This window comes from Symphalangus syndactylus, chromosome 7, assembly GCF_028878055.3.
Source record: "Symphalangus syndactylus isolate Jambi chromosome 7, NHGRI_mSymSyn1-v2.1_pri, whole genome shotgun sequence".
Lineage (NCBI taxonomy): Eukaryota > Metazoa > Chordata > Mammalia > Primates > Hylobatidae > Symphalangus > Symphalangus syndactylus.
The window spans coordinates 98,987,716-99,002,892 of NC_072429.2; the positions used below are offsets into that span (position 1 = coordinate 98,987,716).

The 15,177-nt window shown below is 35.7% G+C and overlaps 1 protein-coding gene across 16 annotated transcripts in view; it reads right to left on the reverse strand.

Moving 5' to 3' along the window:
- Window positions 1-15,177, reverse strand: part of RNF19A (ring finger protein 19A, RBR E3 ubiquitin protein ligase) — a 93,786-nt gene that overhangs the window by 49,076 nt on the left and 29,533 nt on the right. For all 16 annotated transcript variants that reach the window (XM_055286892.2, XM_055286894.2, XM_063642883.1 and 13 more), the window contains exons 3-5: window positions 9,059-9,267; window positions 3,942-4,086; window positions 2,809-2,971 (exon numbers count right to left, since the gene is read on the reverse strand). In XM_055286892.2, the coding sequence (XP_055142867.1) occupies window positions 2,809-2,971; window positions 3,942-4,086; window positions 9,059-9,267 (517 nt within the window). The remainder of the gene's footprint in view (window positions 1-2,808; window positions 2,972-3,941; window positions 4,087-9,058; window positions 9,268-15,177) is intronic.

The window sequence follows — 15,177 nt, forward strand, 5'->3', positions numbered from 1 at the left end:
CCCATTCCTGGGAAACTTAGCACTGAAGAAGAGAAAAGGCACAACTGATGGAGCAGACTTGCAAAGGCAGGCTGCCAAGAGAAAGGAGTCTTCTAGAAAATTTTCAGCCTCAAGCACCAATGTTCGATTAGTGATCACATCATCCCACTATTTCTGGTTCGCTTAATTTTTCTGTTTACTATTTTTTGCCACATTCTCTACTTGTTATTGTTAAGTGAAGGCTCAGCTTTTGGGTACTTTATTGACTTAGTAGGTTTTCCTGGGCTGGTTGGGATCCCAAAGCACCACAGAATATTATTTCAATGGAAAACTAATTCATTCATTTACAACCCTTTGGGTACATGTTTGAAAAAAGGAGATCTGTATCTGTACCCTATGACCTGAACAATGAGGTAATCTCTTCTCTATAAATTATTTATAGGTACATGTGGTACAACAGTCTCTCTTTCCCTTCTATTTCTAAGTATCTGAATAGTTTTGTTTTCAGCAAAGCCTTGCTTTGAATAACTACATGAAAAATTACAATCAGCTACTATATTTTGAAGTTTTTTTCTCTCTCTCTTTTTTGGAAATAGGGTCTCTCTGTGTCACTCAGACTAGAGTGCAGTGGCACGATCACAGCTCACTGCAGCCTCAACCTCATGGGCTCAATCAATCCTCCCACCCCAGCTTTCTTAATAGCGGGGGCTACAGGCATGCACCACCACTCCCAGCTGATTATTTGATTTTTTGTAGAGACAAGGTGTCACACTGTGTTGCCCAGGCTGGTCTCAAACTCCTGGATTAATGCAGTCCTCCCTCCTCACCCTCCCCAACTGTTAGGATTACAGGCGTGAGCCACCACACATGGCCCAACATTTTTTAAAGTCCAGGTTTACTCACTTAAAACCTTCAGAAATAAATATGTGGCTTATAAATATGTTTGTCATCAGTCCCAAAACTAATTTTTGTATATATTATCTTTCTGATTATAAAATGTATGTTGAATATAAAAAATTAAGTTGTTTTACAGAAGAGGATCAACCTTATTCCCAGTCGGGTCCCAGAAGTAGAAACAGAAATAAAGGAAACAAAAGGAAACAGATCTGACTCAACATAAGAATTCTGTAACAATTAGTAGCCATTTTACAACAGAATGGATTGCTTCATGAGTTGGTGGTTTCCCCATGACTAAGTTCCCAAATAGCTCATGAAACTTAATCAGGGAACTTACATTAAGAATTCATGCATCTGAGTTCAAATCTCAGCTCTGCTTCTTTGTGTGTAACTGAAGATATATTACATAAACTTTCCTAAATCTCAATATTTTAACACAGAGACCGAAATATCGAGGTTGCTGCAGGGTTAAAATGAGTAAAAGTACATACAACACCTATGACACCACAGTATGACAACCTTTAGATCCTTTTTTTATTTTAGAGATAGGATCTTGCTCTATCACCCAGGCTGCAGTGAAGTGGCACAATCACAGCTCACTGCAGCCTCCACTTTCCCATCTCAAGCAATCCTCCCACTCCAGCCCCCCAAGTAGCTGGGACTACAGGTGCATACTACCATGCCCAGATAATTTTTAAATTTTTTGGAGAGATAGGGTCTCACTATGTTGTCCAGGATGGTCTTGAACTCCCAGCCTCAAGTGATCCTTCTGCCTCAGCCTCCCACAGTGCTACGATGACAGGAGTGAGCCACCATGCCCAGCTTGCTAGTTCTTCTTTTTTTTTGAGATGGAGTTTTGCTCTTGTTGCCTAGGGTGGAGTGCAATGGTGCAATCTCAGCTCACTGCAACCTCCACCTTCCAGGTTCAAGTGATTCTCCTGCTTCGGCCTCCCGAGTCTGGGATTAGAGGCACCTGCCACCATGCCTGGCTAATTATTTTGTATTTGTAGTAGAGATGGGGTTTCACCATGTTGGCCAGGCTGGTCTCGAACTCCTGACCTCAGGTGATCCACCAGCCTCAGCCTCCCAAAGTGCTAAGATTACAGGGGTGAGGCACCACACCCGGCCTGTTAGTTCCCTTTTTAAAAATTGCTATGCTTTGTTCTGCTTGGGTACAAGGTTGGGATTAGATAATTTCTTTTTATTTTTTAAAAAAAGTTTTAATTTTTTTGATCTTCTTGGATACCAAAGAAAACTTCTTGTTTTTTTCTTTTAGCTATATCCTACTGAAAGTTACTTCTCAATCCAGAGATTCTATTAATTTAGGCAACAACAGACTTCTTAGGACCTCATAAATTATCCCATCAACCCTTAACAAAAGAACTATCTGCTCAGCTAATGAAATATAATTCATCAATTAGAGGCCAGTGGTAGTCACTGGTGTTTGGACTTTCACAAGATTGTTATAATTTGCAAAATAGTGTATTTATTAAGAGCAGTAATCCAAAAAAAAGCTTTGAACTGCAGCAGAAATAATTCAAGAACTGGCTAATTATTCTTTGCCTGAGGGTATGTGTTATTTAGCTATTAACTTTCATTAAAAAGATCTCATAGACCTGACCTTACAAGGATATACCTATGAGAAAAATCTCAGGTGTGTATCCTTCAATATTTTATACTCAAAGTTTTATAATACAAACATACTAAAATTTTCAGATTTAGAACATTTTAAAGCAAGTCTGCCTTATATGTATTTATATAAGCTTGCCAAACACTAAAAATTTATGAAAAAAGAGTAACTGTTTTATATTGAAGAAACTAAAGATACCCTTTGTCTAAAAAAAAAAAAAAACTAAAAATCATCAATGCTAAAAGAATACACCTAAAGATTTAGAATAAGATAATGGACTAAACAAGAAGTATGCATTTTACCTTGCGGCCCACATACACAGGAATGCCAATAATCATTGCAGGAATAGCAATGCCAGCTATTAAAGCGATTCCAACAGGAGCACCAACCAGTGTTCCCAGCTGCCACAATATTTTCTTCTTTCGGCTCCAGGGTTTCTTCCCCCAAAAAGTACATCCTGATGGACTAACAGAAAAAATTATAATGTAAATAACTGCTGCAAAACACCACAATAACAAATTAGTGCAATATATTAAAGCAATGACTTTTTTTAAAAACTTCTCATAGTTAGTTTTTTTCCCCTTTAAATTCTGAGTTCATTAAACTAAGGTAAGAACCACTATAAATTATATTAACAAGATATTGATATATCTTATTTTATATTATATTTTATTATTTATTATATTTTATAATTTATATTATATTATAATTTATATTACATTATATTATAATTTATATTATATCATATTAACAAGATACTGATAACTGAGATTCAGGTTAAAAATTTATCCCCAGTCCTCCATTACCCTCATACCCTTAAGTCAGTTTAATAGTAAATTAATGCAAAACATGCATATTTTTAGGCATCAATTATCTGATTATATCATAAACTCACTCTGTAGCCTAAATGATAAAATTTATGTACGGGAAAATTCAATGAAGTATAAGGTAAGAACCACTGTAAATTATATTAACAAGATACTGATAACTGAGATTCAGGTTAAAAATTTATCCCTAGTCCTCCATTATCCTCAAACCCTTAAGTCAGTTTTTTAATAGTAAATTAATGCAAAACATGCATATTTTTAGGCATCAATTATCTGATTATATCATAAACTCACTCTGTAGCCTAAACGATAAAATTTATGGGAAAATTAAATGAAAGTATTTATGGTCTAGCATAATTACACAGGGCATTACATACTTACTAGCATTCCAGTTTAACAAAAACAAAAAAAGGAAATATCCATTTCCGATTTTGACTAGTTATTAATTCCAAATGACTAGCATAATAACTTGGTTTCTTTTAAATTTATTTAACTAGAATAAAACCAATCCCTTTAAGTATCTTATAAAACCCAAATTTAAGACAAGTTATTTTGTCTTACAATATAAAATTACATTTACATATAAATAGCTCCTTCTATAAGCTTACCTTAGATAATGTAAATCTGAGATTTCTTTCATGCACAACCAACAAAACTCACAACCACAAACAGCACATGTCATGTGATTGCAGCTCCCATCATTCATCTTTATTATATAAGCAGCACATCGTGGACATGGCTTTATATCATCAGCTATTGGGAACATAGAGAAATCTATTAAGTACATAAAACTGGTCTAAAAATAACTTCTGGCAGTTTACCAATTGTAGCACTGCCAAAAAAATCTTAAGATGTAGATAGTTTGTTAACTCATAGCTTCAGCCTGCTGTTTTTAGTATATAAAGCATTTTCTCTTCCCTTCTAAGAAAACATACTTTACATTAAAATATCAAGTTATAAACATTTTTTAAACATAGTAGTAAAACAATGAGAACAAAGAATAACAAAAGAATAAAAAGAGAAAGGAGAATCAAGGACAGCTCTAGGCAAATTGTGAACTACGTAAAGTTTGTCTTTGTCCTGGTCCCATAGAAGTCTTCTGAGTGGTAGTTCCTGGTTCTAGAACTTTTCTAACCATCTTCCTTTAATTCAAATGTACACGTTCTGTATACTATTCCTTTAGTGAATGAACCTAACAGGAGGTGACAATTTGCTATTAATCTGAGGTGCTATATCCAAAGCACTATGAATTTATTTCTTCTAATTACATCAATTATAAGCACTATAAAAATAGCAAAACAGGTATCTTTAGAAAAGCAGCCTTTTCCCGGTGTTTTACTTCACACACAAGAGAGACAGATCTTGCAAGGAATCAGTACCCAAAATACAAGGAAGGAAGGAAGAGATTAAGGATGGGTCATATGGCTATGAACGTTATAAACCATGGAAAACAGTTTCAGAATAAAAGCAATCATTGTTAGTTATGCTCATGACTTTTAAATTAGTTGTGTTTATCCTTTTTATTCATTTATTCACCCATTTACTCAACTGTTGTTGGTATATGCTCCTTGTATAATAATATGGTTACAATGCACAATGGTGTCAAGTTAAAATCAAGTATAACATAACTTCAGGAAAATTATACAACTACTTTGCATGTTGGCATCTGTTTAAATAGTAACTTGTAATTAGTATTAGCCAGCTATATTTTCCAACTACTCACAGTTTAGAAAAGATATTTATAGTGCTAACCACTGAATTTAAGTATTTGTTCCAATGTCTTACATTATAAGCATTAAGCTATATTCCATTCTTTCTACAAGTTTCATGGTCAAACTTTGCCTGTGCTTTATCAGTTAATTCAGGTTTCCTTAGTGCTTCTTCTAGGACCAAAGATGCTTTTTTTTTTTTTTTTAACTTAAGATCTGGTCAATGCTCACAATTCGTATTTATTTTAATGATTCAAGCAATTTTGAGCAAACTGATACTCTAAGCAGCCAGACCAGGACAACTGATAATTACTAGAATATAAAAATTAAAAATATCCATGTCATGATTTAAATGATCAAAGAACATAAAGTCTGCATTTAACAATTTTAAACATTGGGGTATGACTAAAAAAAGCTGGCTTTTATGCCTGATACAACACATAGTATACAAAATTAAGGAAATGCTAATCCTATCTGCTTAAGCAGCATGTTAATTGATAAACTTTCTCATTCCAGAGTATGCTCAAGTAGTAGGTATCTCAATAAGATGGGGGAGTAAAAAGACTCAAGCTTTGGTAATGATGCATGCAATCTTTGGAACAAACTGAAAGGTAACATCCCCATTTATTCTTATGGTTCTAAAACACAAAACAGCCTTTTAATATGCTAAAATTACACGTGAAAGAATACCACAAGCAATGTATTTTTGATAGGTCTCTATATACTTGTAGCCACATCTTTCACTCTCTGTATACTTAGTTATCTATGAAAGGCTGTTTAGTTTGCTTTGTGTCTTTCCTCAAAGCAACAAATTAGGAAAAACTTACTGTGCACATTATAGGATGATATATTTCTCTCCAAATACCCTCATAATGCAAAAATCCTAAATGAAATTGTTTATGGTTAGTTGATCCCCCATTCCCCAAGAATCAATTAAGCCACAGTTCCCCAACGTGAAAAAGCTTCCCATTTCTATTTACAGTGTTTGGCTAGGTTTTCATCTTATCTTTTTGTTTACTGCTAAAATATGGGCCATTGTCATATTAAGAAAAAACAACAGGTTACAAAACACCATGTCCTCAAATGTTAACAATGATACTCTCTTAGGGTGGTAGTGGTAAGGGGACAGAGGCAGGAGTGGGGAGCCAATTAAATATTTTATTTTTATAAAATGGGAAAACTACAGTAACAAAAATGAAAAATATGTGGTTCATTTAAAATTTAACTCCAAGTGCATAAACCTCCTAGTAGCTATAAGAAAGAGCCTCAAGTGGATGCAGTACTGTCACAATTTAAAGACAAATATAAACATTATACTATAAATATTATATTATTTTATAAACACAAATATTAATGTACTTTATGTAACTAAGCACACATTTATCTTCAGTGACTGGGGAAAAAAAAACAACTAATTATTATACCAATTAATATTAAAAGTAAAACTAGTTTTTCAGACTATCATGATACAGAAAACAATACCAAAGTATCTGGAATAATAGTAATAAAACCATTTAGATGGTAGCTTCCTTTTTAACTTTCTACAAGTCTGTGAGAAGCCAAGTTCACTACATTTTTTTTTTTTTTTTTTTTTTTTAATTAATAGGGTCTTGTTCTGTCACTCAGGCTAGCATGCAGTGGCACAATCTCAGCTCACTGCAACCTCCACCTCCTGGGGTCAAGCAATCCTCCACTTCAACCTCCCAAGTAGCTGGCGCACACCACTAGAGGCGCACACCACCACGCCTGGCTAATTTTTGTATTTTTAGTAGAGACGGGATTTCACCATGTTGCCCAGGCTGTTGAAGTTTTAGAACTTCTGAGCTCAAGTAATCCGCCCGCTTCGGCCTCCCAAAGTGCTGGGATTATAGGCATGAGCCACCGTGCCCGGCCCTCACTGCACTTCTAATTCTTCCTCTTGTTTTTGGAAACAGGGTCTCACTCTGTCACCCAGGCTGGAGTGCAGTGGCATAATCATATATCATTGCAGCTTTGACTTCCTAGGCTCAAACGATCCTCCCACCTCAGCCTCCTGGCTTGCTGGGACCAGAGATGCCCATCACCACGCCCGGCTAATTTTTTAAATTTTTTGTAGAGAAGGAGCCTCGCCACATTGCCTAGGCTGGTCTCGAACTCCTGGGCTCAAGCGATCCTCCCGCCTTGGCCTCCCAAAGCGTTGGGATTACAGGTGTGAGCCATTGCACCCAGCCAAGATTTTTAAACAAACATGGAACAAATTCCAAATGAAGTTTTTTTTTAAACAATCACCTTGAGACTATTTATTCCAACAATGTTATTGTTTGGCTCAAAACATTTATTTGGTAAGGTTTTCTTTCATAATTACCCTCAAAGCTCCTTTATATAAAAGAAAAATTGCTCATGATCATATAGTCACATCTTACTTTGCATCTATACCAAACCAATAATCCAACCTGGTATGATACTCTAGCTGCTAGACTTAGCTCTAAAAGAACTTTTAATCATTCTCAGAAATCAAACTGGTATTAAACTGACATATCCTAAAAGTTATGCCAATGAGGTATTCCAGGGAAGCACTGCTGAAATAAACACAAAAACTCCCATGGTGACTACGTTGAGGAAGACCAATATTCATTTGGATAACTAAATCATGATGTTTATTTTAAAAAATAATAAAAGCCATTTCTGTCATTTTTTAATTTAATGATAGCCCAGACACACTTAAATCTCTAGAAATAACTATGGTTTCTCTAAGGTCCCCTACCTCATATAGCAAAAGCACTTACTATGAGCCAGGAAATATTTCAAATATATGGATATAAGCATTATTAGTATCTTTATTTTATTATTATTATTATTATTATCATTATTGTTTTTTGAGACAGAGCCTCACTCTGTCATCCAGGCTGGAGGGCAGTGGCACAATCTCGGCTCACTGCAACCTCTGCCTCCTGGGTTCAAGTGATTCTCCTGCCTCAGTCTCCCGAGTAGCTGGGGATTGCAGGCGCCCGCCACCACGCCCAGCTAATTTTTGTATTTTCTTAGTGGGGACAGGGTTTCACCATGTTGTCCAGGCTGGTCTTGAACTCCTGATCTCAAGTGATCCACCTGCCTCAGACTCCCAGAGTGCTGGGATTACAGGCATGAGCCACCGTGACTGGCCAGTATCTTTATTTTAAAGATGAGACAAGTAACTTGCTCAGGATTGCACACGGAGTAAGTACAGAATGTGGGATTTGAATTCAGGCAGTCTGATTTCAGAGTCATTCTCTCTTGCTCTGTATGACTGTGTGTTCTGTGACCAATAAATACACACCCCCCACTTGGAGGAGAGGAATATCATTTCCAAGTGAACTACCCAATGGCTACTGCTGACTCTTCAAGGGAACAGTTTAGGTATATTTAGGTCCTCTCTGAATTGCTTCTGGACCCATACCTACAAATTAATACTACTACTACTGAGTTCTACAAATCTTTAGGAAAGAGAAGCAAATCAATCAGCAAACAAGTATAAAAAAACATTTATGTTACAGAAGTATTAAATGTCGAACACTCTGTGTTAAAATTTCATGAGACTTTTTTCCTAGTAGCATAAAGTACATGATTATCTCAATACACTGCTGGCAGGAATATAAATTATTTTTAGTAGAGATGGGGTTTCACCATGTAGCCCAGGCTGTTCTTGAACTCGTGGCCTTAAGTGGTCGGCCCACCTCAGCCTCCCAAAGTGCTGGGATTACAGGAGTGAGCTACCACACCTGGACAGATACCTTTATAATCAACAGTTTCAGACCATCTTTGGCTATCAGTTATATAAATTATCACACTTCCTTTTTTCCTTTTTTCTTGGACAATATAATCTTTCTAATTTCAGAACCACTTTCTTCCATAGAAAAGAATGAGTGCTTCTGGGATAGAAATGTGCTTAAAAACACTTTCGGCAAGTGAAAGGAAAACAGGAATACTTAACTTTAAAAAGTTAAAATAACTAGTGTTTTGTGTCAAATATTTTATTAGAAAAAATTAGACATAAATACCTGCTGCTCCAGACTCTTGACTATAACTAATGGATGAAGAACGTATAGTTCTCAAACGTAAGCTCTGGGCTCTCTCTTGTCGAGCAGCATCACAGGTCTGGTTGGGGTGCCAAATCTGTTTACAGTGGTAGCAAAACTCTGTTCCACAGCCCTCTCGCCCACAAGTTAATTTTGGACAGCTGGCACATCCAAATGCTATCACAGCATATCTTGAAAGAACAAGAAAAATGATTTAAAATGTGACATAAAACAAGAGATACTCATTTCAAAAAGTATCCAACTAAAGATTATTCCTGGAAAACATTTTCTATTTATACATTAGCAAACAGTCATAAGCACAATCTCACCAATATAAAAATGGGAGAAAATGAAGTTTACAAATGAAGACATATAAATGGCGTAAAATATTTTAAAAGTTCAATTTTTAACTTTCAGGGGTTTTTTTTAGATTCAGGGTTTTTTTTAAGATTCAGGGGGTACATGTGCAAGTTTGTTACATAGGTCTATTGCATGATGCTGAGGTTTGGGCTTCTAATGATTCTGTCGCCCAAATAGTGAACACAGTACCTGACAGGTAGTTTTTCAACTCTTGCCCCTCTTCCTCAACTTTTAAGTGGGATACCAAACTGCATTTAGCCTAATCCCAATTTTATAAAAAACCATATTAAATTAGTACAGTATTGTATGCACACAAAAAAAGACTAGAAGGAAAAACACCAAAAATCTTAATAATGGTTTTCTTGGTATTGGGTTTTAATTTTCTTGTTTATATGTTTATACATTTCTGATTTTCTACAATTACTTGTTAAAGTGGAAAAAGTTAAAAGAAAAAAAGATTGCCTGTTTAAAAATGTAATGACTATAGGTAAGTTTTAACTGCCAGGTAATGGCATACTGTGCCAATTTATAAATTTTGTGATAATCTTGTATGTATGCGGAAGTCACACATTTTTCTTCCTAAGATGCATGGCAAAAGTGGTTTTTGGTGCCAATCTCCTGCTAAAAAATAAAAAAAAAACTTTTTTTTTCTTCGGATTAAAGACTGAGAACTGTAGATTCATGACTAGCACGAATACCTTTTTCCGAGTTAATATTTCTGACACTTTAAAAACTTATGACTTAACTTCTAGGCATTCTTCGGCATTTATCCCAAACAAATGAATATTTGTACTCACATAATACTTGTACACTAATGTTCAAAGCAGCCTTATTCATAATAACCAAAACTGGAATGAGCCCAGATGACCTTCAAAAGGTAAATGGTTAAATAAGCTATAGTGCATACACACTACCATCAATAAAGAAAGTATTGATACAAGTAACACCTTAGGTGACTCTTCAGAGAATTACACCAAGTGAAAAAAGTCAATCTCAAAATGTTACATACTGTATGATTCCATTTATATAATATTTTTGAAGTGTCAAATAGATTAGTGGTTGCCAAGGATTAGGAATGGGGACTGGGGAGGGGAAAGAGTGGGGGGAAGTACATGTGATTATAACACAGCGACACAGGCCAGGCGTGGTGGCTCACACCTGTAATCCCAGCACTTTCTGGGGCCGAGGTAGGCAGATCACTTGAGGTCAGGAGTTCAAGACCAGCCTGGTCAACATGGCAAAACCCCACCTCTACAAAAAATATTTAAAAAATTAGCTGGGAGTGGTGGCACACACCTGTAATCCCAGCTACTTGGATGGCTGAGGCAGAATTGCTTGAACTTGGGAGGCAGATAGAGGCTGCAGTGAGCCAAGATCGCACCACTGTACCAAAAAAAAAAAAAAAAAAAGAAACAAAGAAAAAAAAGGAGTAAAATGAGGCATCTTTGTTGTGACGGAACTGTTCAGTATCCTGACTGTGGTGGTGGATACACACACTTAAACATGATAAAATACATATAACTAAATACACTGCACAGAAATAACTAGAAGTAAATCAGGAAATTTGAGTGAGATTGGTAGATTGTATCTATGCCAATATCCTGGTTCTGATATTGTTCTATAACTTGTGCAAAATGGCACCACTGAGACAGTGAGAAGGGTACATAGGATCTCTGATTTATTTCTTAAAACTGCATGTGAATCTACCATTACCCCCACAAAACTTTCAATTTAAAAATTTCTAGAAGTTTCTAATTCCCTTTGAAAGCAGCAACAATCAAGTTTTATCAATGCATGTCTTTTGTAAATACATTTCCTTTTGCCTGGAAATTTAGGGGAGTTTTCAGAGCTGTCAATAAAATTTAAGTAATAATTGTAACTGAGATTGCAATTAAGTTTCAAGATACTCTATAAAATTGTGCAGGATTTTAAGAGTCAGGGAGTTCCCTCCATTTTTGGACTTGTTGGTCCCTTAGTACCACACTCTTTTTTTTTTTTTTTTTTTTTTTTTTGAGACAGAGTCTCGCTCTGTTGCCCAGGTTAGAGTGCTGCGGTGTGATGTCGGCTCACTGCAATCTCCACCTCCTGGGTTCAAGCTATTCTCCTGCCTCAGCCTACCGAGTAGCTGGGACCACAGGCGCCCACTACCATGCCCAGCTAACTTTTTTGCATTTTTAGGAGAAACGGGGTTTCACCGTGTTAGCCAGGATGGTCTCCATTTCCTGACCTTGTGATCTGCCTGTCTCAGCCTCCCAAGTACCACGTACTCTTTAAACACATCTTAAATTCCATCTTATTTCTGATAGACCAATTATCTAGTTACCATTCTCTATCATAGGTATGTTCAAACAGGACTGAATTAAAGGCAATTTATAACCAGCAATGGGTAATTTAACAAAGCTTCATTTCCCTAAGCTTTAAAATTTCCAAGACAGCTTATTCATTGCAGTCCCAGATAAAGAAAAAAGACCCTTTTTTTAAATCAAAGTTTTAATCTAAAGTATCTATAAGCTAAAGTGTAGTCTTTGTTTTAAAACAATAATATCAGTGAAAAGGAAATGGCATTCTCTTCCAAACTTTTTCTCTACCTACCTTTTTTACTGAAGGAAGGAAGAAGGAAAGAGGAGGGGCAGAATGGTGAAATCTGTGTATGCAGGAGACAATGCCAAAACTATTTTCTGAAGTCAGTTACAATTTACAAAGGCAGCAAAGTAGTTTTAGCGTGGCCAGTTCAAATTCTACTTCCACCACTTAATACTTGTGTAATTTTAAGTAAATTACATTATCTCCCAACAACTAAGTTTTCCCATACATAAAATAGGCATTCAGTTTAGTTTGGCTTAGCCTCAGTATTCAGCCAAAATAATCTTCGGCTTTGGGCTTGGCCTTTAGAATGCCAAATAAGCAAATGGCTGCTTTGATGACATTTCTCATAGCCCTGCACTTGTGCTTGACTAATGACCATGTGATCATACAAGTGACTATCATTTCTACGTAAATAATATAAATAATGTGTTATTAGGATTGAATATTAATATCTGAATAATCATCTTAAAATAAATACTGGTTGGCATTTTAGACATAACAATAGAAATCTTTTATATGGTAACATTTTACTGGAAAACTGAGTAACTTAAGTATAAATGTCCAGTATGTTGCAAGAGTAAAATGCTATTATCTTTGTGATGACTGTAAAAGCCAAATTTAGGTACATACTTAACTTTCAAATAATTAAACAGGAGAACAATTTACAGCTAATATGAACACTGAGAGTGCTTTATCTATATAAATTTAGGAAGAATATATCGTTTCTAAGCAAATAAATATTTATAAAAATATACAAGGCAGATTAATAGAAATTAGGTTACACATAATTCTAACTTTTGTAGAAGGCTGCTCAATATACTAGTATTCATAGCACTATGCAAACTTTTAAGAACTGACCTAATTTTTAATTAATGATTTAAGTAAAAAAAAATTAATGAAGTTTAAAAAAAGTACTTCTTCTTGACAAGAAGAATTAAAAGCAGAACATCAACCTTGCCGTTTAAAAATTTCATGACAAGTTCCAAAATCTGGTACAATTTCCATAAAAACATGAAGGGGTTTGGCAAGAAAACAGAGAAAACTGTGGACCTAAAGCATATTTTCTTCTCAAAATTTTCCTTGTATTTCTAACTCTGTTCAGATCTTCTCAATAATTAAATTTTAAAACAGCTTCATAAATTGCTTTCAGATGATAATTCCTTACAAGTTCTGAGTCTGAAGACTTAAACTCATGAAAATGGCTGCTTTATAGAGAACAAGATTTTTGAGTTTTATCCAAACTTTACACCAAATACAGTGTTCCTCCTATAAAATATATTACTATAAAAGTTTCCTGAATTATATGAATAGTGATGATATTAAAGTGAATATCTATTTAGAATTTTTAAAATACACAGTATAAAATACACATATATACACGGTATATTTATCAGGAGCAAACTAATAGCTGGTAGTGTAGGGGAAATTACCAATCCTGCATTATCATGTCAAACATTTAATATGTGATTGCCAGGTTTTTGTTTTTTTTTTTAAGCAGAGTCTTACTCTGTCACCCAGGCTGGAGCACAGTGGTGCAAACTTGGCTTGCTGCAACCTCCACCTCCCAGGTTCAAGTCATTCTCACGCCTCAGCCTCCCAAGTAACTGGGATTACAAGCGTGAGCCACCAGACCTGGCCAATTTTTGTACTTTTATTTTTTATTTACTTTTGAGATGGAGTCTCGCTTTGTTGCCCAGGCTGGAGTGCACTGGCACAATCTCAGCTCACTGCAACGTCCGCCTCCCGGGTTCAAGCTCCCAAGTAGCTGGGATTACAGGCGCGCATCACCATGCTTGGCTAATTTTTTTTGTATCTTTAGTAGTCACGGGGTTTTGCCATGTTGGCTAGGCTGGTCTCGAACTCCTGACCTCAAGTGATCTGCCCACCTCAGCCTCCCAAAGTGCTGGAATTACAAGTGTGAGCCACCACACCCAGCCTCAATTTTTTTGTATTTTTAGTAGGGATGTGGTTTTGCCATGTTGGTCAGGCTGGTCTCGAACTCCTGGCCTCATTGGCCCGCCTTGGCCTCCCAAAGTGCTGGGATTACAGGTGTGAACCACCACTCCTGGCTTCATTTCTGATTTCATTTTTGAATTTTTCATAACTCCAATCTCTTAAGATAGCTGTCTTAAAGCACTGTTATCTCTATGCTCCCTATGATTACTTATAATCATAATTCCTCCACTTTGGTAATGAAGCTGAAGTTAAAAGAAATAAAGTGAACTGGCCAGTCATTAAGGGGCAGGGCTGGATTTGAACAAATCTCCATTCAGTGCCTGGCCCTTGATTGCTAGTTTTTAAAAATTAAATAAAAATTTCCATTTATTCTTGTATCCCAGAAGTTCATCATACTATGATGGAGATACCTGACTTTGGCCACCTGGCATTTAGTCAAAATATATCCCCAAAACTAGCAAATAATAAAAAGACTTGTGAGATTAAAATAAGATTATACATATGTAGTGTTTGTGTGTCTGTGAAGAGAGATGAGGAGAGAAGAGAGGAAGACAGAGGAGAGGTAGGGTTACGGGGGTAGAGAGAAAAGGAGAGTTTAGTTCATGGCATGTTATATTTACTCAAATGTTAAAGTACCAACATTTTATGCTACTTCTCAGTATTTTTTAAATGGAAAAGGTCAGATGTCCTACCCCTAGAACTAAACATTCAAGTCTTACTGAATTTATACAAATTCCGAAGAAAAACAGGATTACTTTAATAATACTGACCAAATGTTTTCATAAATGTATAATCTGACAACAAAAGTTAGAGCAGTTTGTCTAGTAGTTTTTTCTTACACTAACACTTATTGAGTGCTTCCTATGTAGGTGTTTCACATTCATATGTATTCAACCCTAACCATAACAGTATTAGGCACGTTCTGTAATATATCAAGGAATTAAATGTACCTGGCACTCACACATTTTGAAAACAGATTGTCAGGCCTCTTGAAGATGACTTTCCTTTTGTGGGAGCCGAATTTCTTTTCCATTGAAAAATAACTCCCAAATTATAATGGAAGCAATGGTAAAAGTAAATTAAATACAAGACACTTGCTTTATAGAAAATTCCAGGAGTCTCTCTGCTCTGGTATAATAAGTGTTATTTGGAAAAAGAACAGGCTCAATAAGGTCATGGAAATAACTGAACATCTCTGG